The 26,279-nt window shown below is 41.3% G+C and overlaps 1 protein-coding gene and 1 long non-coding RNA gene across 2 annotated transcripts in view; both read left to right on the top strand.

Annotated features, from left to right (window-relative positions):
- The window catches only part of DNAJC15 (DnaJ heat shock protein family (Hsp40) member C15), a 70,464-nt gene extending 65,874 nt beyond the window's left edge, over positions 1 to 4,590 (top strand). The window contains exon 6 of the mRNA XM_003980414.6: positions 4,358 to 4,590. Coding sequence (XP_003980463.1) covers positions 4,358 to 4,428 — 71 coding nt within the window. The 3' untranslated portion in view covers positions 4,429 to 4,590. The remainder of the gene's footprint in view (positions 1 to 4,357) is intronic.
- Positions 4,591 to 15,154: 10,564 nt separating this feature from the next.
- The window catches only part of LOC123384253, a 38,250-nt gene continuing 27,125 nt past the window's right edge, over positions 15,155 to 26,279 (top strand). The window contains exon 1 of the long non-coding RNA XR_006595014.1: positions 15,155 to 15,500. This is a non-coding gene — a long non-coding RNA (uncharacterized LOC123384253). The remainder of the gene's footprint in view (positions 15,501 to 26,279) is intronic.

Raw genomic sequence — 26,279 nt, 5'->3', positions numbered from 1 at the left:
ATCATGCTCCTCCCAGAAAGAAAACCCTTTGTCCAGGAGGTAGGGAGAGAGGGGAGCCCTGTGTTTCTGGCTGCATCAATCCAGCAGAAGTGTTGGTCTGGCTGAGCCGAGAGGAGAGGAGGGAAGCTGTTTTGGTTCAAATACCAGTTTCCTGCCTTTCTTACTGAATTGTCATAGATTTTCCTGAATAGATGTTTCTTTTTTACTTTTGCTTTTAAGACCATTTTCAGAGGTTTTAAGTGGCTGGGGTTATTTACATAGTTTTCACCAGTTCCACTGGGGAGCAGATCAGTGGAACTCCTCATGCCAGAAGTCCATCTGTCTCCACATGATTTTAACATCTTTCTTTTAAGAATTGTGGGTGGCCTTTAAGGATCCTTCAAATCAGCAGATGGTAATACTTTTTACTTCTGTCTTACAGGTTTGGAATGTAGACATTCATAAGTTTTAATGAAGGTTGAAGAATATGTAAAAACCCATGAAAAGATCTACCTAAGGAAAGCCCAAGGATATAAGGGAACTTGTATTTTCTTAATCCTCAGATTGGTGTGCTAATTATGAAACTCACATTAGTAACAATTATTCTACTTAATTAGGTATAATTATTAAGTTATAACTAATATTATTAGTTATATATAATTATTAATAATTATACCTAACTTTGAAACACTTACTAATCATAGAATATTTATTTTCTTTTGTACTTGTTAGGATTTCTTACTCAGCTGTTTTGCAGACATTTATTTTTTAAAGCACCTACTCGTGACACTCTTGTTACTGTTTTCCGTATCTTTGGGTCTTTGGAGTGGTTTTTCTTCTATGAAGCTGGTACCTGATGCAAGAAAAATAATATGGGGTGCCTGGATGGGCTTGGTCAGTTAAGTGTTTGACTCTTGATTTCAGCTCAGGTCATGATCTCACACGTTGGTGAGTTTGAGCCCCGTGTCTAGCTCTATGCTGACAATGTGAAGGTTGCTTGAGGTTCTCTTTCTGCCTCTCTCTGTCACTCCCTTGTTGTCTCTTTCTCTCAAAATAAATAAACTTAAAGAAAAACTTTTAAGAAAATAATAGATAGTAACTCATCACTTTTTCTACTCCTCCACAAAGAGTACCTCAAGCCCCATCGGTGTACTCAGAGCTGTGTTGATAATACAGAGATATAAGGTTGTTCTTCAAGGTATTTATTATCTAATGGGTACATAGATATATACTTCAAATGATAAATCACACTCATGATTTCAATCTTCTCTAGAAGGAAGGGGATGGCCTAGGATGGGATTATGGGCTTGAAGAAAGCAGAAAAGGTCTACAACAACCACATGTTCGATACGATAGGAATTTAATACCCAAGAAATCTTGTAAACAAAATGGTGTGGTATGGTGATCAAGAAGATTGCCATCTTGGGGTACCTGGCTGGCCCAGTCAGTGGAGTGTATGACTCTTGATCTTGGGGTTGTCAGTTTGACCCCACATTGGGTAGAGAGATTACTTTAAAATCTTTTAAAAAAGAAGAATATGGGCAGCTCAGGAGCCAGGCTTCCTAGGAATCCTGGTTCCACTTCATATGAACTCTGTGGCTGGTGTTGGGCAACTTACTACACTTTGTTTTGTGATTTAGACTCTTTAATTTATGAAAATAGAATTGGAAACACCAAATAACGCCTAGTCACTACCCTCATCATCATGGTCTTGATCATAGGTTTGTTGAACCTAGTGATTTTTGGACAGTATGAATTTGTAGTGTCATCAGACTGCAGGAGGTCGACATACCTCAGTAAATTTTTCAATAAGCTTTTCAAAATTGAAATATACATTCATGAAAGTACATAGGTGATAAGTATACAACTCAATGAATTGTCACAAAATGAATTCATTTATGCAGCTATTACCCAGATTAAGAAATAAAACCGTACAAATCTCTCCTCAGGTACTTTTCCTGTCATTCCCCACTCTTCAGAGGTGACCACTGTCAGGCTTTTATAGCCATAGATTAGCTTTGCCTTTTTGTGAATGTCATGTAAGTGGAATCCTGTAGTGTGCAGTCTTCCGTATTCATCTTCTTTCATTTATTATCTTTGTGAGATTCATTTATGTAGCAGTGAATGTTATAGAAATGATTCATTCATTTGTATTGCTGTATAGTATTCCATGGTACGAATATATATTCTCCATTTATTCATTTTTTGTTGTGTTGTCTCCTTTTCTTATTGACGTTTGAGAACATTATATATTCTAACATTCTAGACATGAGTCTTTTGTGTTGTAAATATCTTCTCTCTGTGTCTTGCTTTTGCCTCTTAATGGTGTCCATTCATTGAACAGAAATTCTTAATTTTAGGGGTGTGTGGGTGGTTCAGTTGGCTAAGCATCTGACTCTTGATTGCAGCTCAGGTCATGATCTCCTGGTTTGTGAGATTGAGCCCCATGTCAGGCTCTGCACTGACACCACAGAGCCTGCTTGGGATTCTCTCTTTCCCTCTCTCTCTGTCCCTCCCCAACTCATGCACACCTGCACACATTCTCTCTCTCTCAAAATAATTAAATAAACTTAAGAAAAAAATATCAATGTTAATAAAGTCCAGTTTGTCAGATTTTTCCTTTATACCTAGTGCATTTTTTCTCTGTTTACGAAATTTTTGCCTGTCTCAAGGTCATGAAGATAATTTCTGAAATCTTTTACCTGACATAATTGTATTTGTAATAAACTGGAATCAATTTTTGTATATGGTGTGAGATAAGGGGAAAGTTTCAATTTGTTTTTAAGTAGGCTCCACGCCCTGTGCAGAGCCCAGTGTGGGCTTTTTTCTGTCTGCTAATTGCTAAATGAGCATGTTACGATTTCAATATCCAGAGTGCATATCAATCAATTACAGGTTATATTTGAATTCAATTAATATTTTAATATTTGTTGAGGACATGCAGAATGCCTGGCATTGCCTTGGTAACTCTAAACATTTAAACAGCTTTCCAAGATTGACATTACCTAAGTTAAGATCATTTTCAAAGATAATCATGAAATCAGTTTATTTCATAACCAAGTGCATATGGAAACTTTCATCAACGTTGCTTGTAATTCTTACTGTATATTCAAGGACACTCCTTGATATATTCCATAAGTGTTTATAGCAGTTCAAATCTTGATGTAAAAATGTCAGTATTATCCTCAAGGGCAAAAAGCTAAATATAGCTTCCTCCGGCATTGCCCTTTCTGCTATAACCATGTTTGTTGATTTGTTTCCCTGCTTTTTTATTCCTATGTAAAGTGGGTGGTACCATATTAATGAAAGGCTTGGATAAAACCTGGACAATTTACACACCAATGCTATCTAGGTGTATTTTGTTTTTTTGTAAGCTAGTGAGGTCTTATGAGGTTTTCAAAAGCCATAGATGGTTTGTACTCAAGGGGAGAGTAAAAAAATAAAAACAAACACAGAGAGATAGGTGAACCATAATATGATTGTTAGCTCAAGCGTTAAGCAGTAAAAATGTTCAGGGGTAGAAATGAGAAGGCATATAATGCTTAAATAGCCTAATGTGACTGTTTGGGGCTAGTATTTTTGTATGTCAGTTAGGTTCTGTTTGTGATTTATAATGATTCTGAGTTTGAAAATCAGCTCAATTTCCTTCTTACTATTTGCATTAGAAAGAATTCTAAAAAAAAGAACTGATGTAATTTTCTTTTAGGGTACAGTGAATCTAAGACTACTCAAGTATACATAAGTATCCTAATAGGATTATTTTGGAGAACAGAGAGCATTTCCTTTAAACATTATTTTTATTACCACTCATTTATTAGTTCATTCATCTACATTAGTAAATATGATTTTTAGGATTGGATAGTACATAGTTGATTTTCTAACATGTTTTTCATTTTTGTGGACATGTATGGTTTGATACATCTCTGAAAGTTCCTGTGGATTGCTTTACCTCCTTCAGAAAGATACCCTCCTTCATAGATGAATATTCTTCTCTTTACAGAAAAAAAGTCTTGAACAGAGACCATTATTTTATTTACCTAACCATCCACTTAATTTCAGAAAATTCTGTGATCAAATATTTGAATGGCAGTGTCTGACCAATGAAATGTTTGAGTGTTCAAATTATTCCTGATCATAGCTTTCTTTCATTATTTTCCTCAGAGGTTATCTTTGATTGTTGGGTATCTGTAGTGCTTCACTAAACAAATTTAATTTATGCTGTTATGATTTCTACTTAGCTTAAAAATAATTTGTCAACAGGATGAATGTGTGGGAAAATATCAGAGGATTCCAATTACGAGTGTTTTTCTTTATTTGAGACTTTTAAAAATGTCAGTGATGAAGTTTTAATCCATTTGTTTTTTCTTTGTCCTCCTAGGTGGATCTCCTTACTTAGCAACCAAAATAAATGAAGCAAAAGACTTGCTGGAAGCAACCACCAAACATTGATTGATGCCCAAGAAGCACTCTGAAGGAAGAGAAGGGGGAATTTAAAGCAAGAAAGGCCTGCAAATTAATCTAAGCCACGACCTTCACAGTTTCCGTACATGTATTGACCACAATCATTTATTTCAATATTAAGGTATATAATAATAAAATATTAATAATCTATCTGTTTATTATCTTTTAAAGGAACACTTTGCTTATTTTCCTCCTTTCTCTGTGGTAGTTACACAGTGTAAGATTTTTGTTCATTAGTCCTAAGGTCCCCCGGCTCCCCTCCCTCACTCAAGTGTCATCATCAGTAACGTGGGATTTGTGAGCAATTAGTAGAGATTTTCTTAACTGCTTCTATTTATATTCACATTGTCCCTTGTTTCCTCAGAGGACTTTAGTACTCTGCCTGTGTAAGGTGCTTTACATGTTTTGAGATCAAACACTGACTGCCATCCCATGGGGAAATGATCGGAAACTCCATCGAATTTACTAAATGGTGTTTTGTAAAGTAGTGGTTAGGACTTGTTAAAGAACTCTGTTCTCTCTGAGACCCTATAAGTGAAGCATGAGAACTTGGAGAGCTACTAAAATGATTAAAGATTTGCAAAATGAGCCCTGTGAGGAAAGGCTGAAAAGACGTAGGAAAAGTCTGAGGAATTTGTCTTTAATTACAGCCTTCCAGTACTGTATATTTATTCAATTATTCATTTTGCAAGTATTTATTGACCACCTATGATGTGAAGGCACTATAGTGGGTCCTCTGAGAGTTACAGGTGTGAACTAACCATGGATCTTGACTCCCCCAAAAGTTATATTTAGAGGAAAGATAAATCACAGGAACGCTATTAGGGAAGTACAGGTGATATGCTAAAGAAGTTCAAAGAAAAAGAGAATATTTTAAGCTGAGAGCATAAGGAGGAGCCTCAGAGAATAAGTGGCTTAAGAGCTGGGCTTTAAATACAATTAGTAAGAAATATACCACATGATCGGTGAGTCAGTGTTGTTTCCCCTGAGATCAGTCACAATTAGTAGAAATAAGATTTATTAGTGTGATTACAGTACAAGGTTTCTCAAAAGCAATAGATGGACGCATGATCATGAAGGGCCAGCCTTTTATACTGCATGGAATTATTATCTCATAGAGCCCCAGTCATCATCACTTTACTATCCCAAAGTTGAGAAAACAGATTCAGATACCGGGTACCAGCAATATTTTCCTGTAATCCTTTATAAATCCTGGGTCATCCCAGGTAAACTGAGCCACTATACTTCATCTGTCTTCAAATACTTTTTTAATATTCTAGTTGCATCTCTCAATTTATGACATCCTATATAGTTTGATGGTTCTCAATATTCGCAATATTGACATCTTGAGTTGAGTAATTCCTCTCTCCTGTGCATTGTGAGATAATTAGCAACATCCCTGCCCTTAACTGCTAAAGGCCAATAGCACCCCCTCAGGGTGACAACCAGAAATGTTTGCAGACATTGCCAAATGTTCCTTGGAGGGAAAATCGCCCCTGGTTGAGAGCCACTGCTGTAAATTTTAAGTACTTTTTCCTTTGGTACATAAAATAATGATCTCACTGAAAATCAGTTGAATCTTAGGATCACTAAAATATTGTTCTCACTTTAAAGTCCCCATGGATGTCCTAATTTTCTTGTGCATTAGGGTTTTTCGTTTTTCTGGTCATTGTTATCCCTGTACCTTGAATGCCCTGATCCCTGCATCTGCACCTGCCAAAAGCGCAGGAATATTCAAGGCCAAGCTAAAATGTATCCCTGTCTTTCTGGCGTTTCCAGCAAAAGTAATACCATGAGTTGTCAGTTCTCTGAGAGCAGGGACCATATCTATCTGTTCACTGCTGCGTTGGCATTCAATAAATATTTGTTGAATGAATGAATAAATTCCCATAGCACTTTATTCCTCACTCATGATAGTTACAACTTGGTACCTTGTGGAAAAAAACTCTTTGTGTAACATGCCTTATTTCTCAAAAATGCAAGAACCATTGGAGCAAGAATATTGTCGTTCATCTTCATAACCTCTTTTTAGTATGGAGCACTTGCACACGGCAGATACGAAGTTGTGAGCACTGAGAAAATGTTGTTTTCCAAATAGTGTGTTTTAAAAAATGGTACCACTAATTTTAAAAGTTATCTTAAGCAATATTGGGGTGTTCTCAGGACACACTGTTTTAAAAAAAAATTATTTTGTTTAACGTTTATTTATTATTGAGAGACCGAGCGAGACAGAGCATGAGCATGGGAGGGGCAAAGAGAGGAGGAGACACAGAATTTGAAGCAGGCTTCAGGCTCTGAGCTGTCAGCACAGAGCTCGATGCGGGGCTCGAACCCACCAACTGCGAGATTGTGACGTGAGCCGAAGTCGAACGCCCAACCAACTGAGCCACCCAGGCGCCCCTCAGGATATACGTTTTAATTGACATGCTATTTTCTAATCCATACTGTATTTTATGAGAATTTGAGCCTGTAGCATTAGCTTGGAATTTCTTTCCTTCATCCCATTTTCCTGCTAAGCATGTGCCTAAGAGTCTGACAAGATACAGCTTTGAATACTCTCCTTCTGTTACGTGATCTTGGGCAGTTAATCTGCAAGTCTATAGTGACCTCATTTATAAAATAGAGAAAATAATCCTATTTAATAAGGTTATTGTGGGAAATAAGGATATGTAAAGCATTTAGTCACATAGCAAATGCTCAAAAAATAGAATTATTGCTTTGTTCACTGCCCATTTAATTTAAAATCTTTCAGAATACCTTGAATTCAGGTTTAAAGGTGTGTTCCAGTAATCATTAATTTTACTCTTGAATCTGCAGTTTGGGTACATGGTGGGGACAGTTCGTCTCTATTCCATGCAGCATCAGCTGTCTCTGGAGGAGCCACTTCATGTGGCTGGCAAGTCGGGACCGGTTTTGGCTGGGAAGTTCACCAGGACAAGTCAGCCAGGAGCCTCACTTGCTGTCCGAATAGGCTTCTCCATGGAGCTGTGGAGAGAAGCATCATCACATTCTGGTGGCCGTGTTACAAAGAAAGTGAAGGGACAGGAAGTAGAAGCTGCAAACTGAGGCCGGGTCTGAAAACCGGCAGTGGTTCCGATAGGCACAGAGAATGCCAAGTCTCAGAGGGAGAGGATAGAGAAGATAGTGAAAGAATTAGTGGATTAGTGGCCATTTTTTAAATAAATTTTTTTTTTTAACGTTTCTTTATTTTTGAGACAGAGAGCATGAACGGGGGAGGGTCAGAGAGAGGGAGACACAGAATCTGAAACAGGCTCCAGGCTCTGAGCTGTCAGCACAGAGCCCGACGCGGGCCTCGAACTCCTGGACTGCGAGATCATGACCTGAGCCGAAGTCGGCCGCCTAACCCACTGAGCCACCCAGGCGCCCCATAGTGGCCATTTTTAATATGTAGCAGGGCAGGGTTTAGATTCTCGTCTCCTTACTCAAGTCAGTTAAGGCATTGCTTTCAAAATGTTGTCAGGAGTGTGGAATTCAAGTAAACTAGCTAGAGTAGTTTCAGATGACACAACTACTACTTTAGGTAGATATTAATTTAGTAGTCATTCTGCAAATGGCATTGTACTTACGGAATAGAATTTTAAAAGCTACCCACCCTCAACTCCTTATTATCTAAAAAGCTTATTTGAATCGTCACTTATCCTCAGTAAAGATGGCTTTTACATATTTGCTGTCATTGCATATTCTTCTTAATTAGGTTCTTCGTTGATACTGCAGTTTCTGTTTATTCTTACATCTTAGATGCAATCTGAGGAAGCAGGAAAGACCTTTTAAAAAAAAAACAATTACTTCCCAGATTCCAGAGAAAATGTAAGTCAAATGGACAGTTAATTAAAGGGAGCATAGAATGCCACTTAGACTATAATTGGTGGTGCAATCTCCAGCCTAAAGTCAAAAGTGGAGAGAAGTCCAGTAAGGGAAAAAAAAAAGTATGGTGATTTTGGAAGACATTGTTTTAGTCTTCAAACCATTTCCTTTATTTGGTTTGAAAATTATGTGAGGCAGTAAAGTTATAAAATACATTTATTCTTAAAATGTGTAATATGCTCAAACTAAATAGAAAAACAGATTCTTAAAAACAGAGAACTTTTTTTTTTTTTGCCTGATACTTTTGAAATAAGAAATATTAAAGAGTCGTATTACCAGTCATGCTTGTGATGACCAGCATGGTCATTAGAAATAACATATCATATCCAAGGACAGAAATTCTTTTGTTGTCATGGGGAACCTTGAACACAGAAAAGAGCCTTTAATGACATATTTCCGACACATTTGGCAATTAGCTTAAGGTGGTTTAATGACATACGTAGGAGAAGATGAATCAGCTAGGCTCTTAATGTCAAAAATACTGAAGTTTCCCTGACTCAACTCACTTAGAATGAACTACAGGGGCCGTGGTGCAAAGTTAAATATCTAAGTAGATCGGCTCATTTTGCACATTGGCAACCACGCCATCCACAGGCACTCAGCCCCTTGCCCACAGTCACCTCCTTAAAGGCCTCTGGCTCCAAGGAGGATTTGATGGTAGCAAAGTGAATGTGTCAGCATTGTGCTTCCCTCCTAACAGAAAGGCAACCCAGAGAGCATATCCCGTTAACGCTAGATCAGTATCATCTACTTGTCAAAAGCATTCCGTCAATTACGAGCTGAATTTTATTTATGGCAGAGTTATACACATTAGGAAATTAGAATTTTAACTTATTAGCTGGAAAAGTTGAGAAGTTCTCTGGACTCATTTTTTTAGGTAGAATCTAAGTGATTTGGATCATTGCCCACCAGTAAAATTGCTGGGCATGGTCGACAAAGAAAATGTTCCTTCTAATGATTTTTATGAGCTGAGCAGCTATTGTTCCCAGTTGAGTGCTCTTTTCCTTTTTTTATTGTTGCTGAGCAAAAGAATTTATAAAAAGCTTTTTTTTTTTTATTAAAAACCCTGCTCAATTGAAATGCAAGTTCATTAAGTACTATTCATTTCTCTTCCTGCCATAATAACCCCCTGTCCCCCTCTGCTCAATTCAATAGTGCCTAGCCGCACTGGTCAACACTTTAAGTCTGAACAGACTATTATATACTATAGATATGCAATCTCCAACATCAAGAAAGAGTTTTATTTCAGATGGGCAGAGTATGATCACTCAGGTTAAAATTGGCCATAAATTTCACATTAGTTCCTCAACTTAAGGGGGGGAAGATGCCCCTGGAAATTTAAATCAACGGTGGGAAACTTAATTCAATTTTGACAAGATGGAAATCACATTGAGATATTGGTTCAGTATTGACATCTAAGCAGTAGTGCTAAAGACTAAGAAATTAGAATCGGCTTGTTAGTGTAAGTTCAAGAGATTTTATTAATAATAGCAAATATTTGTTGAACACCATGTGCCAAGCCTCCTACCTACATTTTCTCTTTTAATTTTCACAGTACCCCTAAGAGATAGTTACTATCTGTATCCCCCATTTCACAGATGGAGAAAGAGAGGTAAGGTCAGAGGAGTTTAGGAACCTTGCCAAAAATTCCATAGTTAGTAAGCAGTGAAACTGGGATGCAAATCCAGTTTGGCTTGACTCTGAAGCACATGCTCTTTACATGCTCTATTGTATTAAACTAATTCTGGACACATGGGAATCGTAAAATGAAGGGACTTGACTCATTCTTTGCTTGTGAACCTTGGGTTATAGATTGTGAAAGGCTTATGGGAAGGGTCGTGTCATTTGGCGTTACATTTGGCGTTATGAACAAGGAGTGCCTAATGTCTTTTATTCTGCCCTGGAAGCTTGTGATATCCATCCAACTGCACATACTGAGAGTTCACTTAAGGAGTTTAGCAGCGTGAGTTTCTCTGACTTCAGTGGGGATGAGATTTTATTTGAAACTTTCATGGGCAGAAGTTTCCTACGAAAACATCTAGAGCAACGTTCAGAAGATGGCGTGTGAAATTGAATCAGCAGACCTTGGGGGAGAAATGAAGAAATTGCTCGGTGTGATAAAGATGAGAATAAGAAAGCTGAATTTATTGAAAGGAACAGAGAGGTAGTGAAAAAATTAAGGTTAACAAGAGAGACAACTGAACCAAGAAGAGATCACTTACGGCATTTGAAAGAGAATTGCCAGTGCTCAGTAGAACATTTCAAAATCATTTGCCAATATTCCCAGCTGTGGACTGGGTTATTTGTTCATGCCACGCTTTTATGCCAAATTCCAAAATTACATTTTGCACAGTTATAGGCTTGTCTAGTAGGACCCATAGATCTTTAGTTGCCAATCTAAGAATGTGTCTTGAGATTATCACTTAATTTTCTATGCTTTCAGAAAGGTGCTCTAATCAAATGGTGAAAAGGTTTCAAACTTCCAGAGATTTATAACTATGCATGACTCTCCTATTCATAGGAGATTTGTGCGTTCCTTGAATGTTAGATACACATGTATTCAAGAATAAGTACATTCCAAAGCCAACTCCAGGATCTTCCATCTATCTACTCTTAGATTACCCTTGCCTTTGTTCTTTCCTTCTGTAAATGTGGATAATCAGGAGTTGACTTCAGAAGTGTTTACGTTTTGGCTTCTCTGCCTCTGGAGTAGGATGAAATCTAATAGTGTTTGTCCTGTGATGGTGAGATGCCATACTGTATCTGCGTGGTCTCTATCTTTCAAATTGTGCCGGCACATTCTATAGTACGGTGTTGCAGAAAGCCGCATGCACACACAGAAATGCAACCTTCCCTAATTAACCCTGCTTGGGTCTGATTTTATGCCTTGTTCCTCAGCTTCTTGGGACATAGGTATTCAGTTAGCACTTGATTCTGTCCCGGTTTACACTTACATACTATATACTTGTTTGGGCTTTTCTCCCCTTGCAAGCAGATTTTTTAACCTAATGTGTAAAAATTAAATACATACATACATATATACATACACACTGTTGTGTTTGTTTTGCTTTAAAATTGTAAAGGATAAACTGTGGAATACTTTTAGCTGTCTCATTTTCCCAGCACAGTGAAAATGAAGTCTGACTTGCTAAAATTGAATTTACACTCAATTTTTTTCTGTCGTACAACTCTTGTAGAAAAGGCACTAATCTTGTATGTAACGTAACTTCGTCTACACTGAGCTTTCATGCAGGCGCTGCTTTTATTTCTTTTATTTCCACTTCAGGAGATGCCTGGCCGGGTGTCCCTCAGGACACGGTATTGATTGGTTTACTTCTAAGGATAACTGTCAGGCACCAAAATTGTGAACATGTGGATTTTCTTAGAAGCCGTTAGTGAAACTTGGGTTTTTACCCTGCATACCAAAATAAGCAAGGGGGAAAAAAAAAAATAGAAATGAGCCCAGTAATACTTTAAATTTTATTTTTGTAGGTATCTTGTAATGCAAATACCAAAGAGAGTGCCTGTTCCCTTGGTTTCCTTCTTCCTTGCCTCGGGTGTATCCCTAGCAGTTTTTGGTCTGCGGCACTTCTAACTGCCTAAACAACTCGAAACGTAGGCATTGGTAGTGGAAATGCTGATACAACCCGAACTGTTACCCTAGAATGTGTTACCGAGTATGTGGGCACAGATGCCTGATTCCGTACTTAGTGTAAGTGAAGGATAAGGCTACTACTGTTCAGTTTCCAGCTTCTGACAGGAGGGGAGTCCAGGTAGGTGTGGACCCTCTGTTTCTCCAATCTCACCCTTCATCATCCCACCGCCCCCACACATGCCGTGCCCCATAAAGTGGTCGCTTTGTAATTACCTCCCACGGCCAGAGCATGCAGCAGTCACTTAAGTGTTCTGGGAGGGTCTCGTGTTGTCCTGAGGCCCCATCCTGTGATCTGTTCTTCAGATCGGTGGAGGAACCAGGACTGACGGTGTTGAGCCAACATAGGGTGTGTCTGTCATAAAATACAAGCTTGAATTTTGTTTCATCGGAGAGGGATGTTTTTCACAGCAGTCTGGTGAATTAAGAACAGCATACAGACTCATACGGTGAACGCGTTATATTTGGCTCTGCCGACAGGATTTATGTATGGAACATCAATTTTCTGTACAGACATAATTGAGTACATATTACCATGGTATGAGAACTGCAAGAATGCGTATGGTGTGTGGGATGTTAAGTTTTAAGAAATGTAACGAAGGGGAAAATCAGAGAAACCTGAAAACAACGCAACTGATAACATTAACTTGAATTTTTTTTGCTCAGAATACGTGTGAAGTACATATGTTCTATGCAGAAATACAAAGACAAATACATTATTTTAATATGTTACCATCTTCCTTTTGGGGTTGAATTTTTTCACAGAGCAAGAATACATAGCGGGCAGTTCCTAGGGTCTGATGTATGGCCCAGTAACACTCTCAGTTTGTTAACAGCTTCTTCCCGTAGGGCTGTGAGTAAAGTGTGGTGTCAGGAGGTCTGAGGGTCTCTCCTACTTCCTACTATCCAGGGAATAGTGTGCTTTGCCCCAAAGCCTGGCTGAAAGTTACTCTTGGGGAAAGAAGAAGAACCTGGCTGACAAATCTGTCACCCGTTTGAAGGAATCATCTGGAGCCACAAACAACCTAGTTAGTGGAGATCAGCAGGAGTTTAGGCAGTAATTGTCCAGAGCCCCATTCATTGGCGGTGGTGGGATTATCATAGAATAATGTGACTTTAGGGGACATATTGATCAACCGAAAGAGGTTTAAAGCTTCTCAGTGTTGGTGTTACAGTAACGGTTTCGACTTTCTGGATTCAGTAAGGAAATGCATAGCAGTTGACTGCTTGACTTCAGGTTTTGTGTCCCCCCTGTGTTCCCCCAGTAGCATCCGTTTCTGGTTCTTAGGCTGCCTAGCCTGAAACCGAGCTTTTGGTCTTTGCTGTCTGGGAGTTACACATCCACAGCGCGGCAGTCAGAGTTTTTCTTTCTCCTAATAAACCAAACTGCCTTTGTCGTCTCCTACTCTTGGCCTCTTTTTCACCTTCGTACCAGTCACGCTTGCATCAGGCTGGGAGCCGCGGCAGCATCCGGCGTCGGGGCACTGGGGCGTGATTCCTGCTGGGCCATCGGTGAGCTCTGGGCCCACAGCCCAGCACCCCAGCCTGCCTCGCCGCATTTGCTCCTGCTGGAATACCATCCACCTACCTGCCCACAGAGTGAGACGGTGAGACCAATGAGAAACGAGTGGGAAATAACGAGAGACGCGTTGAATGTTCTGGACACCTTGAAGAGAGATGTTTATTCAAGTCATTATTAATATTTTTTGCAAAGTATGGCAACATTGATTTTTTTCATCCGAGAACCATTTTGCATGTGTACAGAGTTGGAATGTCGAATTGAACCTTTCTCTTATAAATGGGCGAAGTACCTCGCCCACCGCCTAATAGCACAGACTTTGAAGTTGCTATTTTTTATTTCCAGCTTCAGGCATGAATCTTTGCTCCATTTTGTGGGTGGCCGGGAGATAATACTGCATTATTTTAAGTTTTCTACCTAGGGCTGGGTGTGTGAGCTGATGTCGAGCACATACACCGTTGTGCACAGGATGCTCTGTACATCTATGCTGCAAACTCGCCAGGCGCAAGGATTTAAAATTTTCCTTGGCAACCCAGCCAGTCAGGTGTCCAACTATACCTGGAAGCCAATTAGTATTTTTCACAGAGGCAGGTGCAAAGCTGCTTAACATCTGTAAGTGACTCTGATGGGATCTGCATATGTTCAGCCCTATATGAAGATGTTTTTCACTTGACACTGAGTCATCTTTGGTCTTGTTCTCCACCCACTCCATTAAGCAGACGCACCTACACATGTTGCTGATTTGATCTGCTTTCAGACGAGGATGGTGCCTCGAGTTTCTCTTCCTGATGCTAGTATTTCTGTAGATGCCTCTTGGAAAACTATCTGCCCATCCAAAGTGCTTTCAGAGGGGACGGGACGACAAATCCTTATGTTAATTATCAAGGCATTTTCTGATAATCCTGTGGGTCTGACCTAAATTACCCAATAAGGATTTATTTGAGGATTTTGCGTTTTCTTTTTCGACAATGTGTTTGAAGATGGCGGTTTTCCTCCAAGAAAAGAACACACCTGAGTTCCTGAAACGTTGAGGACTGAAGACTTGGGTTCTAATTGCCCTGGTTCCGCAGCTAATGAGCTATGTGACTTTGGGCAGGACACAGCCTTTTCGAAATACTTGAATGCGCTGCTTTCTCAGATGCGTGCAATCTGGAGAAGCACTTGTTCCCGAGTCACACAGACCTAAGTTTAAATCTCTGCTCCACCTTCTGTCAGTAGAGTGATCTTGTGGAAGTTCTGTTTCCTGTCCCATAGAATGGGTATAATATTATGTGCCTCAGAGGGTTATTTCCAGAGTTTAAAGATTTCATAGATACGGATGTGCGTGCTTGTTAGCGCCTGTGCACGGTAGCTTTTCCACAAATGTTCATTTTTACTGCTTGTCTCTTTGACTTTACTAGTTTTTTATTTCAAGTACTACACAAACATAATAACAATTAAATGATTTTTAAAGAATGAATAACGGGCGCCTGGGTAGCTCAGTTGGTTAAGTAACTGATTCTTGATTTCGGCTCAGGTCATGATCTCAGGGTTGGTGAGTTTGAGGCCCATGTCAGGCTCTGGGTTGACAGCGTGGAGTCTGCTTGGGATTCTGTCTCCCTCTCTCTGTGCCCCTCCCCTGCTTGCACTTTCTCTTTCTCTTAACAAACAAACAAAAAATAAAAGAATAAAAGAATGAATAGCAAATTACCAATAATTCCAACATCTGAACATCAACCATTTTCTTTTTTCTGGGGCCCCTTCGAGTGCATCTTAATATAGAGCCTTAGGAATTTATCTTCTAGAAAACCCCTGTGGACAAATACACAGATCTCTAGATGGGAAATCAAACTATATTTTACAATGACATTGTAATAAAATTAGAATGTTTTTATTGAAATGAATAACCGATTATCAATAATTGTGACTAAATAAGAACATTTATTCTTATTTAACAGCTGAAAATCGATCCAAGAGAATTTAGAGAAAAAAACAGTCCTTTGGCCAGCTTTACGGCAAAGCCAGGTATGACAACTGGTAATTACTGAGCACCTGATATTTGTGCCAGACAGTATTTAAAAAAAAATTTTTTTTAGTGTTTATTTATTTTCCAGAGAGACAGAGAGAGAGAGTGTGAGCAGGGGAGAGGCAGACACACACACACACACACACACACAGAATCCAAAGCAGGCTCCAGGCTCTGAGCTGTCAGCACAGAGCCCGATGTGGACTCGAACCCATGAACTGTGAGATCATGACCTGAGCTGAAGTCTGATACTTAACCGACTGAGCCACCCAAGCACCCCCAAAACATGCTATATACATGATGTCTTTAATCCTTACAACAACCCACTCAACTAGGTATTTTTATCCCCATTTCATCCATAAATAGGGGAGTTCAAGAGCTTAAGCACTTGCTCAGAATCCCAGTTAGGAAGGAATGGAGTTGCCTCTGCTTCCAATCCGACTAACCCCGAAGTCCGTCCTCTTTCCCTTGTCCAGCTGCCTCCCAGGAAGCGTTCCCAGCCAAGTACAAAACTCGCCCTCAAGACTTTTAGCCTGAGTTCCCGAAAACGTCACTCCTGGCTTAGAGAGGAGGCTGGGGATTTTATGAAGTCTCCTCGGGGTGGTCATTCATTCCAACATGATCACAGTCCAAGGGCCTCCCTACCTCTGAAGACATTTGTCACTTGTCATGTTGCGTTCAGGATGCCAGAGGAGCCATCCAGCGAAATGAACGGAGGCCCTTTTGTGACAAATAGACTTAAGGAGCTGAAGCTGGAGCGGGAAAAGACCTTGTAGATCTGCAGGCCTCCTCCAGGCGCTGTCTGATGGATTTCCAGATCCATGGCATTTTCTAAGCACTTGATCACAGCAAAGAGGATAAACATTGTGAGTTAAAAGGGATAGCATCAGGCCTGGGGGCAAAAGAGAGTGGTACCACTTTTAAGTCCCCTCCGTTGGGAAACGGCAGGCTTCCAAAAACTCGGGCTTTGGAGACAGACTAATGTGGTTTTAAATTCTGACTCATACACTTCCTTGCTGTGTGGCTTTGGACAAGTTATTTAACTACTTCTTTATTTTTTCTTTCTTTTTTAAAGATGTAGGTCTACAGTTTTAAGGAATTATTTCTTTTAAAGTAAAAGGAGATCACAAATTATTGCTTTATACCATTGTATCACTCTTGTTTTATTGACAAGGTCTTTATTTATTTATTTATTTATTTTTATTTTATTTTTATTTTTTTTTAAATTTTTTTTTCAACGTTTTTATTTATTTTTGGGACAGAGAGAGACAGAGCATGAACGGGGAGGGGCAGAGAGAGAGGGAGACACAGAATCGGAAACAGGCTCCAGGCTCCGAGCCATCAGCCCAGAGCCCGACGCGGGGCTCGAACTCACAGACCGCGAGATCGTGACCTGGCTGAAGTCGGACGCTTAACCGACTGCGCCACCCAGGCGCCCCTGACAAGGTCTTTATTTATTTATTAAAAAAATGTTAATTCCAGCATCATTAACACCCAGCGTTATATTAGTTTCAGGTGTACAATATATAGTGATTCAACACTTCTGTACATTACTCAGGGCTCATCGTAATAAGACTTTACTTAACTTCTCTGAGCCCTCAGTTTCCTTATCTGTAACATGGGGATCATGTCACCACTTCACACAATTGCCATGAGGATGAAAGAAAGTGATGCGAGCAAAACCTCCTGGTGCACAGCCAGCACTCCCTAGCTGCACATCATCGATTTCCTTTCACGAAGCCAGGGCTCCTCTATTTGGGCTGTTCCTTGGAATCACGTCTGTAGCTTTTACAACCCTTAATGCCCAGGCAGCACCCCGGATCAGACTTTCTGGGATGGGAGCCAGGCAACAGTTTCTTTAAAGCCCTCCTGGTATTTCCTTGTCCAGCCAAGGTTGGGCATCCCGGGGCTGGGTACAGTACGAGTGACCCAGCATGTGCCCAGGCTCTGTAGGAACACAGCTCCAGCAGGTGTGGGGCCTGAGGGCCGCAGTGCAGTGTGGGAGGGACTCTCCGCTCTCCCTGGGGGCTGCGGGCAGAGCTGTCCCCAGGGCCTGGTGGAGGTTAATCACCCTGGGGCCTCTCCTTCCCCCACAGCACTTTTATCCAAGTGAGACCAGCTTCACATGGAATTTGAGGGCGTCTTGGAAAAGAAACAGGGCCAAAGCAGACTGCTTAAGGGGAGATGGCATGCAAAGAGGGAGAAGAGACAGCAGAAGGAGATGGTGAGAGCAAGCCTTTCCCCGCAGGTCCTGACATCACAGGCGCTCTGACTTTCAGTGGAAGGTGCCCAGAGTTCCCCTTTCTTCCTCTGGAGTCAAGGACCGCTGATCGACTCATTACACTGAATGGGGTCTCTCCGAATCATTATTGGGAAGTGCAGTGTGGTCTGTCGCAGGACCAGAGGTATCACTGGGCAGCTAGTCAGAAATGCAGACTCTCAAACCCGCATCCCTCGGCAAACCTGAATCAGAATCTCTAGGGATGGGGCCTAGGACTATGCATTTGAACAAAGTTCCCAAGTGAGTCTTGCGCTCATTAAAGAATGAGAAGCACCGCTACACTAAAAACCAAACAGGCTTTAGAGGTGAATGTGCTTCTGAATTTGAACCCTGGTTCGGTCACTTACTGAGTGATCTTTGAAAAGTTAACTTCTCTGAACTCTAGTTTCCTCATCTGAAAATTGGTGGTCAATATTTTTACCATAATAATGGACTGCCAAGGGAATTGTGGATGGAGTCCAGGGGGTCTGCGAACTTGGGTAGGAACAAAAGCATTTTTATTTTCACTAATCTATACCTGAAATTTAGCATGCTTTTTAACTAGGAATGTAGGCAGCAAACCACAGGAGTTTTAGCAACCGACAACTTTGTCAGCAGTAGAAGGCACAGAGATTCGCATCTCACATTACCATTGCTGCAGATATCTCTACACGCGTTTGTTTTCATCTACTTCAAAATTACAGTTGTTAGACTCACTGCTAGTTCTCAGTATTTAATGTATTAATAATGAGGCACTGGGGCGCCTGGGTGGCTCGGTTAAGCTTCCGACTTCAGCTCAGGTCATGATCTTGCAGTTCGCGAGTTCTAGCCCTGAGTCGGGCTCTGTGCTGACAGAGCTCAGAGCCTGGAGCCTGTTTCAGATTCTGTCTCCCTCTCTCTCTGCACCTCATCCATTCGCACTGTGGGTCTTTGTCTCTCAAAAATAAACATTTAAAAAAATTTTTTTTAAAAAACTATAATGAGGCACTTACATTACTCCATCGTAAATGTTTTTATCTTTTTGAAAATTGTGTTTTAAACTAATTGGTGTCCTTTGGAATTTTATTCACTTATTTATTTTATGTATGTGTTTGAAAGCTTTATTCTGAAAAGGGGTTTAGTGGTTCAGGGCACAAGAAAAGCTTAGGAAACCCCTCTCCTGCCTTGCAAGTTTGATGATTACACAAGGGAATCCAATGTGTCTAACGCTTAGCAGGGATGCGAATGAAAGCAACTTGATTGCCCTCCTTGGCATCATCATGCTTTGTCCTACACTCGGACCAAAGGATCCCCCAGCCTTTCCCTGTACACTATGTCTAGTCAGCATTCCCTGCAGGCATCTTTCTGGTTTATTCTGGTTTTATGGAATGAAAATTATTCTTTTTTGAGGGTCTGCTCTGTGTCAGAGAGGTGAAGGAAAGCTGTTGAGACTCACCCTAGCCAGGAATGGGAAAGCAGGCTTTCAACCTTCACACCGCTATGTGTACTCCAGGTGTAGGGGGATAGGTTAAGGGCTCCTGCATCGTCCTGGCTCAAGAAGGCAGCAGAAGTGATATCAGCTGGCTCACTAAACACCTATAATCTCTTAGTTCTTATACATTCAACGAACATATATAGAACATATATAGAAAATGCATAGGGAGAAAGCTCTTGGTGATGGTTTTTTGGATTTGACACCAAAAGCAAATGCAACAAAAGCAAAAACACACAAGTGGGACTATGTAAACTAAAGAGCTTCTACACAGCAAAGGAAACCATCAACAAAATGAAAAGGCAGCCTACCAAACTGGAGAAAATATTTGCAAATCATTTATCAGAGAAGAGGTTACTGTCCCAAATATAGAAAGAACTCATGTACCTCAATAGCAAAAAAAAAAAAAAAACAACCCAAACAATTTGATTAAAAAATGGGCAGAGGATCTGAATAGATATTCTTCTAGAAAAGACAGATGGCCAGCAGGTTCATCAAGGAAATGCAAATCAAAACCACAATGATATATTACCTTACACCTGTTAATGGAAAGATAAGAGATAACAAGTGTCGGCAAGGATGTAGAGAAAAGGAAATCCTTGAGCACTATTGGTGGGCTTGTAAATTAATGCAGCAATGAAGGAAAACAATATGGAGACTCCTCAAAAAATTTAAAATAGAACTACCATATGATCGAGCAATACCATTTCTGGGAGGGTATCCAAAGGAAAGGAAATCAGGATATTGAAGAAATGTCTGCACTCCTCTATTCAGTACAGCATTATTCACAATAACCAAGATACAGAAACAACCTTAATGTCTATCAACAGATGAATGATTAAGACGATATGGTTTATACATATACATATATATATGTGTGTATATATATATATATATATATATATATATATATATATATATATAATGGAAAATCATTCAACTACGAGGAAGAAGGAAATCCTGCCATTTGTAACAGCACAGACCTTGAGGCATTTTGCTAAGTTAACTAAGTCAGAGAAAGACAAATACTGGATGATCTTACTTATATGTGGAATCTAAAAAAACAAACTTGAGGAAACAGAGAGTAGAATGGTTGCCATGGGCTGGTGCATGGGATAAACGGAGAGATGTTGGTCGAAGGGCACAAGCTTTCAGTTATAAGATGAATAAGTTCTGGGGGTCTAATGTCCAGCATGGTGACCATAGTTAGCAGTACTGTGTTGTATGCATGCAAGTTGTTAGGAGAGTAGACCTTAAATATTCTTACCACAAAATTATAAAACGGTAATTATATGAGGTGATGGAAGTGTTAATTAAGCCTACTGTAATTATTCTGCAACGACAGTATATAAGAGGATCCAATTATCAGCTTATATACCTTAAATATATACAGTGTTGTATGTCAGTTATATCTCAACAAAGCCAGACCAACAATAACAACAAAAACCAACTTCGAAAATCATTAAGTCCAATTGACTCTATCCACACGTGATTATGCACCCATGGGCTTTACCTTTTGTTTGATTGTGTCTTATTCCGTGGTTCTTGGCCTGGGGTTCCAGGATTCTAGGCCCCTGAGAGATTTTTATTTCATTACAGACCCTTCATAACAATGGTCTAACTAGGCCAATGTAAACTGTGCTGGTTTACTGGGGACAGACCATTTAGGGAGCACTGAGAAGCCCGGGGTTAGGAGGGAAAGGAAATAACATTTAGTGAGTGCTCGGCACGGTGCATTTTACATTCACTTTAACTTCTACTTATTAATACACAAAAAGGTATTTACAGAAAAGAATTGTGCCCATTTCACAGGCCAAAAAAAACCCTGAAGAGGGTAAATGACTTTCTGGCAGTCACCCAGCTAGCAACAAGGAACACAGTTGGCATCCAGACTTTGATGGATCTGCTTGACACCCAAGACAACCAAGGCCAGGCTCTTTAAAACACAGGTGTTGCTTCCCACGGAAGGCGCTTCCTACCACCAATGGGTCCCTGTAGCCACACCAACCCCGCATGTGAGAGACCCTCTGTAGCCTGCTTGAGGTCCATCAGGGTCACCAAGTTGTCAAAGAAAGGAGCCCTCCAGTCTCAGGAGAGTCTTTGAAGCATCCCACTTTGATCTTGGCGTGGAACTTGGGCTCTCTGTGGGCCTCAGGCACGTTGGTCATCAAGCTCCACTTGACCCGGCTCCATATTTCACTGCGCTGCACGCCTGCCATTTTGCTCTGCTGATGGGAGTATCCATGGGGCCGAGTTGAAAGCTCTCCTGCAGCCCTTGGAGATTGCATCTGTTGTTGCTTCCTTATCTCTGTGTCCTTTCATTCTAGCAGACAAGGAAATTAAATAGGTCTGGCACCACTTGCTCTCCGGAAAGCTACTTTGGCTGCTAAATCTCCCCAAAAGGGTGGATTTATTTGGGTGTTTCCTTCCGAAGTGAGTGAACAGGCCTTTTCAGAGCTGCCCACGATTAGCCAAAGGGCCTGAGTGCCGTGCCAGGCCCACCTGTCAAGAGGATGGCGGCCAAATGGGGCAGATGGAATCCAAACAGGGCCAACAGATAGCCTCTTAATTTAGCCTCAGAGTCCTTTCCCACTCTGTTCCGAGGGCCCCTGGAAATAGGAAAACCGTGGAAGGCAAGAACCTGAGTCAGAGAAAACCATCCAGGAGCCTGTGCGTTGCAAACTCACCTCCGGACCGCAACAGCAATTCTTTAGAAGGAAAAAAAAGGCCGAACAACAAAATTAAATATTGGTTTTTATTCATGCTGCCTGGAAGGCTCTCCCTTGCCTTGTCCTTTTTGCGAATAAATGTCTACCTCTCCATCCTTCAAAGGTCATCCCCTCTCAGGAGCCTTCCCCAGCACTGCCCCTCCTTCACCCACCCCACCAGGCAGAGCCCGCTGGTGCTTCTTTGTGTATCCTTAGCATATTGAAATGACCTCTTGACATAATTGTGAGTTCTCATTATTGTATATTTTTAATTTTGACGTCCTCTAAGAGGGAGGTAAGGTGGATTTCAAATATACAATTAAAATGTGAAATAAGCCACATACTTTAAAGTAGGTGACAAAATCAGGGCACAGGGAAATAAGGGGTAGAGAGGGAGTAAAAAAAAATGAAGAATGAGGTTTATGCATAGAATACATACTCTGGGGTCTTCTACTCAGGCTTCAGATGGGCCACGGCTTCAGCCCTAAGCCTTATAGCAGCCAACCCAACCCTTTTAGGGGTCACGAACAGTGTCCTCAGCAGTATCCTCAGAGCGGACATAATACGTTTCAGGGGCTGTGTTATGCGACATCCTTTACTGCCCCCCTATGGCATCACACCCGAGTGCCCTTCAGGGTAAGCAATTCTGTGGGGAGGCCGATACAATCAGATCTGGCTACATGGGCTCTGTTGGCCTGGCTCGACTCACAGATGGGCTTTACCGAATCAGAGGGACTGCAGGGCTTTCTGGCCTCAGTGGAGATTTGGATACGTGTTGTGTGGTGGTCGTGAAGGATGTCCATTGTCTTCGTTACCGAGCATCCGAGCCTCCTTCCTAGCCTTGTTGAATTCCCTGAGCTCGGGCAAATCCTGCGTGCCCTTGGAGAAGCTGAAAATGGCAGCTACTTGCTCCATCAGCCTTCTTTACAACTGGCAGGTGGGCAGACCTCTAACTCGCCCCAGAGTTCTGACAACGTAGGTGCTGGTAGTAGCTGCGGAAGGACGACCTTTCGAGGGCAAGCGCTGGTAACGGCCCTGACTGGTGGCACCCAGTGACTGACGTTAGCAGTATCTGTAATGTAGACTGTGACCTCCCCATTTGATCCAAGGCACTGTCCTGGCTGCAGGCCCCTGGCTGAACCTGGTTCCTCTGCCTCCCTGGTGATTCTGTGTGCCTCTTGATATCCTCGTAATGAGTTTATTTTCTGCTTAAATCAGCTTGAGTTCGTTCCGGTTGCTTGCAAGAAAGGGCCTGCCTGATTTGCATAGCCCTTCGATTCTGCCTCCTGGCTGCTTACACACAGAGCGAAGGAAAGTTGACCTACTATGAAAATCAGGATTGTATAAAAACATAAGGACACGATTCAGGTCTGCCCACAGAGGGTCCCCAAGAGGCATGGAGAGAAGAATTGAACAGAGGGAAGACTATTCCAGCACTGACCCACCTGAAATCTCAAAGCCTAGAATTGCACAGTCCAGTATGGTAGCCAATGGCCACACGTGGTGGTTAAAATATGAATTTAAGTTACTTAACATTAAATACAATTAAACATTTATTTTCTCAGGTGCACTAGCCACATATCCAGTGTTCAATAGCCACCTGCACCTAGTGGCTACCATTTTGCACAGGAAAGATACAGAATAGTTCCATCATTGCAGAAAGTTCCATTGGACCATGCTGGCCTAACCCTTGAAAAAACCCTTGAGTGTCAGGATTACTGCCTTGTTTGGTCACATCCATCTTTCTGGTGGCTGATGAGGTTAGGAGTACAGAGGCAGTGAGGCAGTAGTTCTGTGCTTCTTCATCCTGGTGGACCTCAAATCCACACCAGCTGGCAGGATCCGGAAACACTGGGTGTGCCCTGTGAGAAATAGGCAGAGGTATGGGGAGCCCCAGTTAACCTCCCGCATTTTTGTCTTGTTTATGTCTTTGGACTGCTTGTTGTTGGCTGCTTCCTAGGAAAACAAAAGTAAGGCAACTTTCAATCTAGTCCTGACCATCATGCTCACGGTTCTAGGACCTGGACTGTGCTCTGCAGCCCAGGAGGGGCAGAGGCTGCCTCATGTAGAGACATGTGTTAGCGGTGGGGCCCCCTGTGCTTACCCAGGACCTGGCACAGTACTTGACATTGGAAGTACCCAGCCAACATTCATTGGGTTGGCACAGAGCTAATGCAGACCCCAAGGAACTTTATGTAGGACAGTCAAATAATGTTCATGCCAAATATCTTTCATTTAGGGGCGAGGGAGACGCTGTAATAATGATGACATGATGATGTATGAAAAAAATGGGAGTATATGGTATAAGCTTATTATCATTGGGCTTATGGAAAAATAGGTTGCATGCGTGAGTTAGGGGACTTTTTTCTAATTTTTTTTTTAATGTTTATTTATTTCTGAGAGAGGGAGGGAGAAAGAGCATGAGTGGAGGAGGAGCAGAGAGAGAGACACACACAGAATCCAAAGCAGGCTCCAGGCTCTGAGCTGTCAGCACAGAGCCCGACGCGGGGCTCGAACTCACGAACTGCGAGATCATGACCTGAGCCGAATTCAGACACTTAACCGACTGAGCCACCCAGGCGCCCCAGTTAAAAAAAAAATTTTTTTTTAATGTTTCTTTATTCCTGAGAGAGAGAGAGAGAAAGAGAGTTACGGGATTTTTTTCTTCTAAAATTCCTTAAATATATACATATATATTTTTTATATATCTGATATATACATATATTTATACACAGATATGTATATTTATATATATCTGATATATATATTTATATACAGATATATACACATATATATATTATACAGATATATATATTTATATATATCTGATATATATGTATCAGAGTGGTTAAGAATATGTTCAGACAGATGTGATCCCTTCTATGAAATGAGAGCAGTGATAGTGCCTACTCCCTGGGTTGTATGACGATTAAATGAGATAATGCATGAAAAACATTTAGGACAGTCCTCGGCACATCAGATATGCTAATACAAGATGGGAATTACTGTGATTTTGCTCTAGAAATCTTCAGGATAATAAAAGATCAAGGAGCCTTGGCATCCGGGTTGTGTTATGACTTTGGTCCCCTTTCCTGTGGGACAGGGATGAGAAGGGGCTGGGCCTGGGGGTGGTTTCTGGATCCTGAAAGCCCCAGCCCTCGGCCCACAGGGCAGTTGTGCTAAGTCTCCGTTGCGTGCCCCTGCACGAGGACGCTGCCAGGTTTCTCATACCATTTTACACTTCTTGGTTTAAGCTATGGAGGTTTGGAGGGATTTTTTTTTTTTAATTATAAGTCTGTCATCTTTGCAAATGATTTTGTCTTTTACAGCAATCCCACTCAAAACAAACACACTCTCCAGTTTTCTTTTTGTTGCCCTGTCTCCTCCTTTCCCTTCACATCCAGCAGCTATTTTTTTTACTAAAATTTTTTTTAATGTTTAATTATTTTTGAGAGAGAGAGAGAGAGAGAGAGAGAGAGAGGGAGAGAGCAAGCAGGGGAGGGGCAGAGAGCAAGGGAGACACAGAATTTGAAGTAGGCTCCGGGTTCTGAGCTGTCAGCACAGAGCTCAACGCGGGGCTCGAACCCACAAGCCATGAGATCATGACCTGAGCCAAAGTTGGACATTTAACCAACTGAGCCACCCAGGTGCCCCCACATCCAGAAGCTATTAATAAGGGCCTCAGTCAGCAACCTGGGGTGGGGGGGGGGACCCAAAGAGCTGCCTCCTCTCCTTCTCTCTCTCTCTCTCTCTCTCTCTCTCTCTCTCTCTCTGTGTATTTTTGTCTTTTTCCGTGCATCTCTTTCTGTTCCCTCCTCCCTTGCCTATCACTCTTTGGCTCCTTGTGTCCCTGGAGTCTTCAAAGCCCCTCTGGGGACTGTGGTCTGGAACTACTAATAAAACCCATGCCACCCCCCAACCTCCACCACACCCTTGATAGACATTTGCTGCAGGAGCAGGAAGGGGGCTGCACCTCAGCAAATGGTTCCTCTTTCCCAGGCAGGAGATAAAAATGCGCCCTTCCTTCTGACAGCCCTTTTTGCTAAAGAGAAATCGTGTACATGGGCTCTTGCTGGGAAAACCTTCTGGGTGAGGAGGTCCCATCACAAAACAAACTTTCAAATATATCAATTGTATTGAAACAAAATCTTTGTGGCTGTTTAACTGATTTAGTCTGCTTCGAAACATGCAGAATAACTACAAATAAAATGTTTATAATTATAGCATTGCATTGAAAATCCTAGCCCTTTCATAATCTATTTTTTGATCTATTACCCTACTCTTTGTTTCTTAGGGTAACCTTTTTATAGTAGGAGAGGTGGTATTATTATTATCGTCT

Source organism: Felis catus, chromosome A1 (genome assembly GCF_018350175.1).
Source record: "Felis catus isolate Fca126 chromosome A1, F.catus_Fca126_mat1.0, whole genome shotgun sequence".
Lineage (NCBI taxonomy): Eukaryota > Metazoa > Chordata > Mammalia > Carnivora > Felidae > Felis > Felis catus.
Note: the sequence above shows the minus strand (reverse complement) of the source record. Positions and strands in the feature narration are given on the sequence as shown.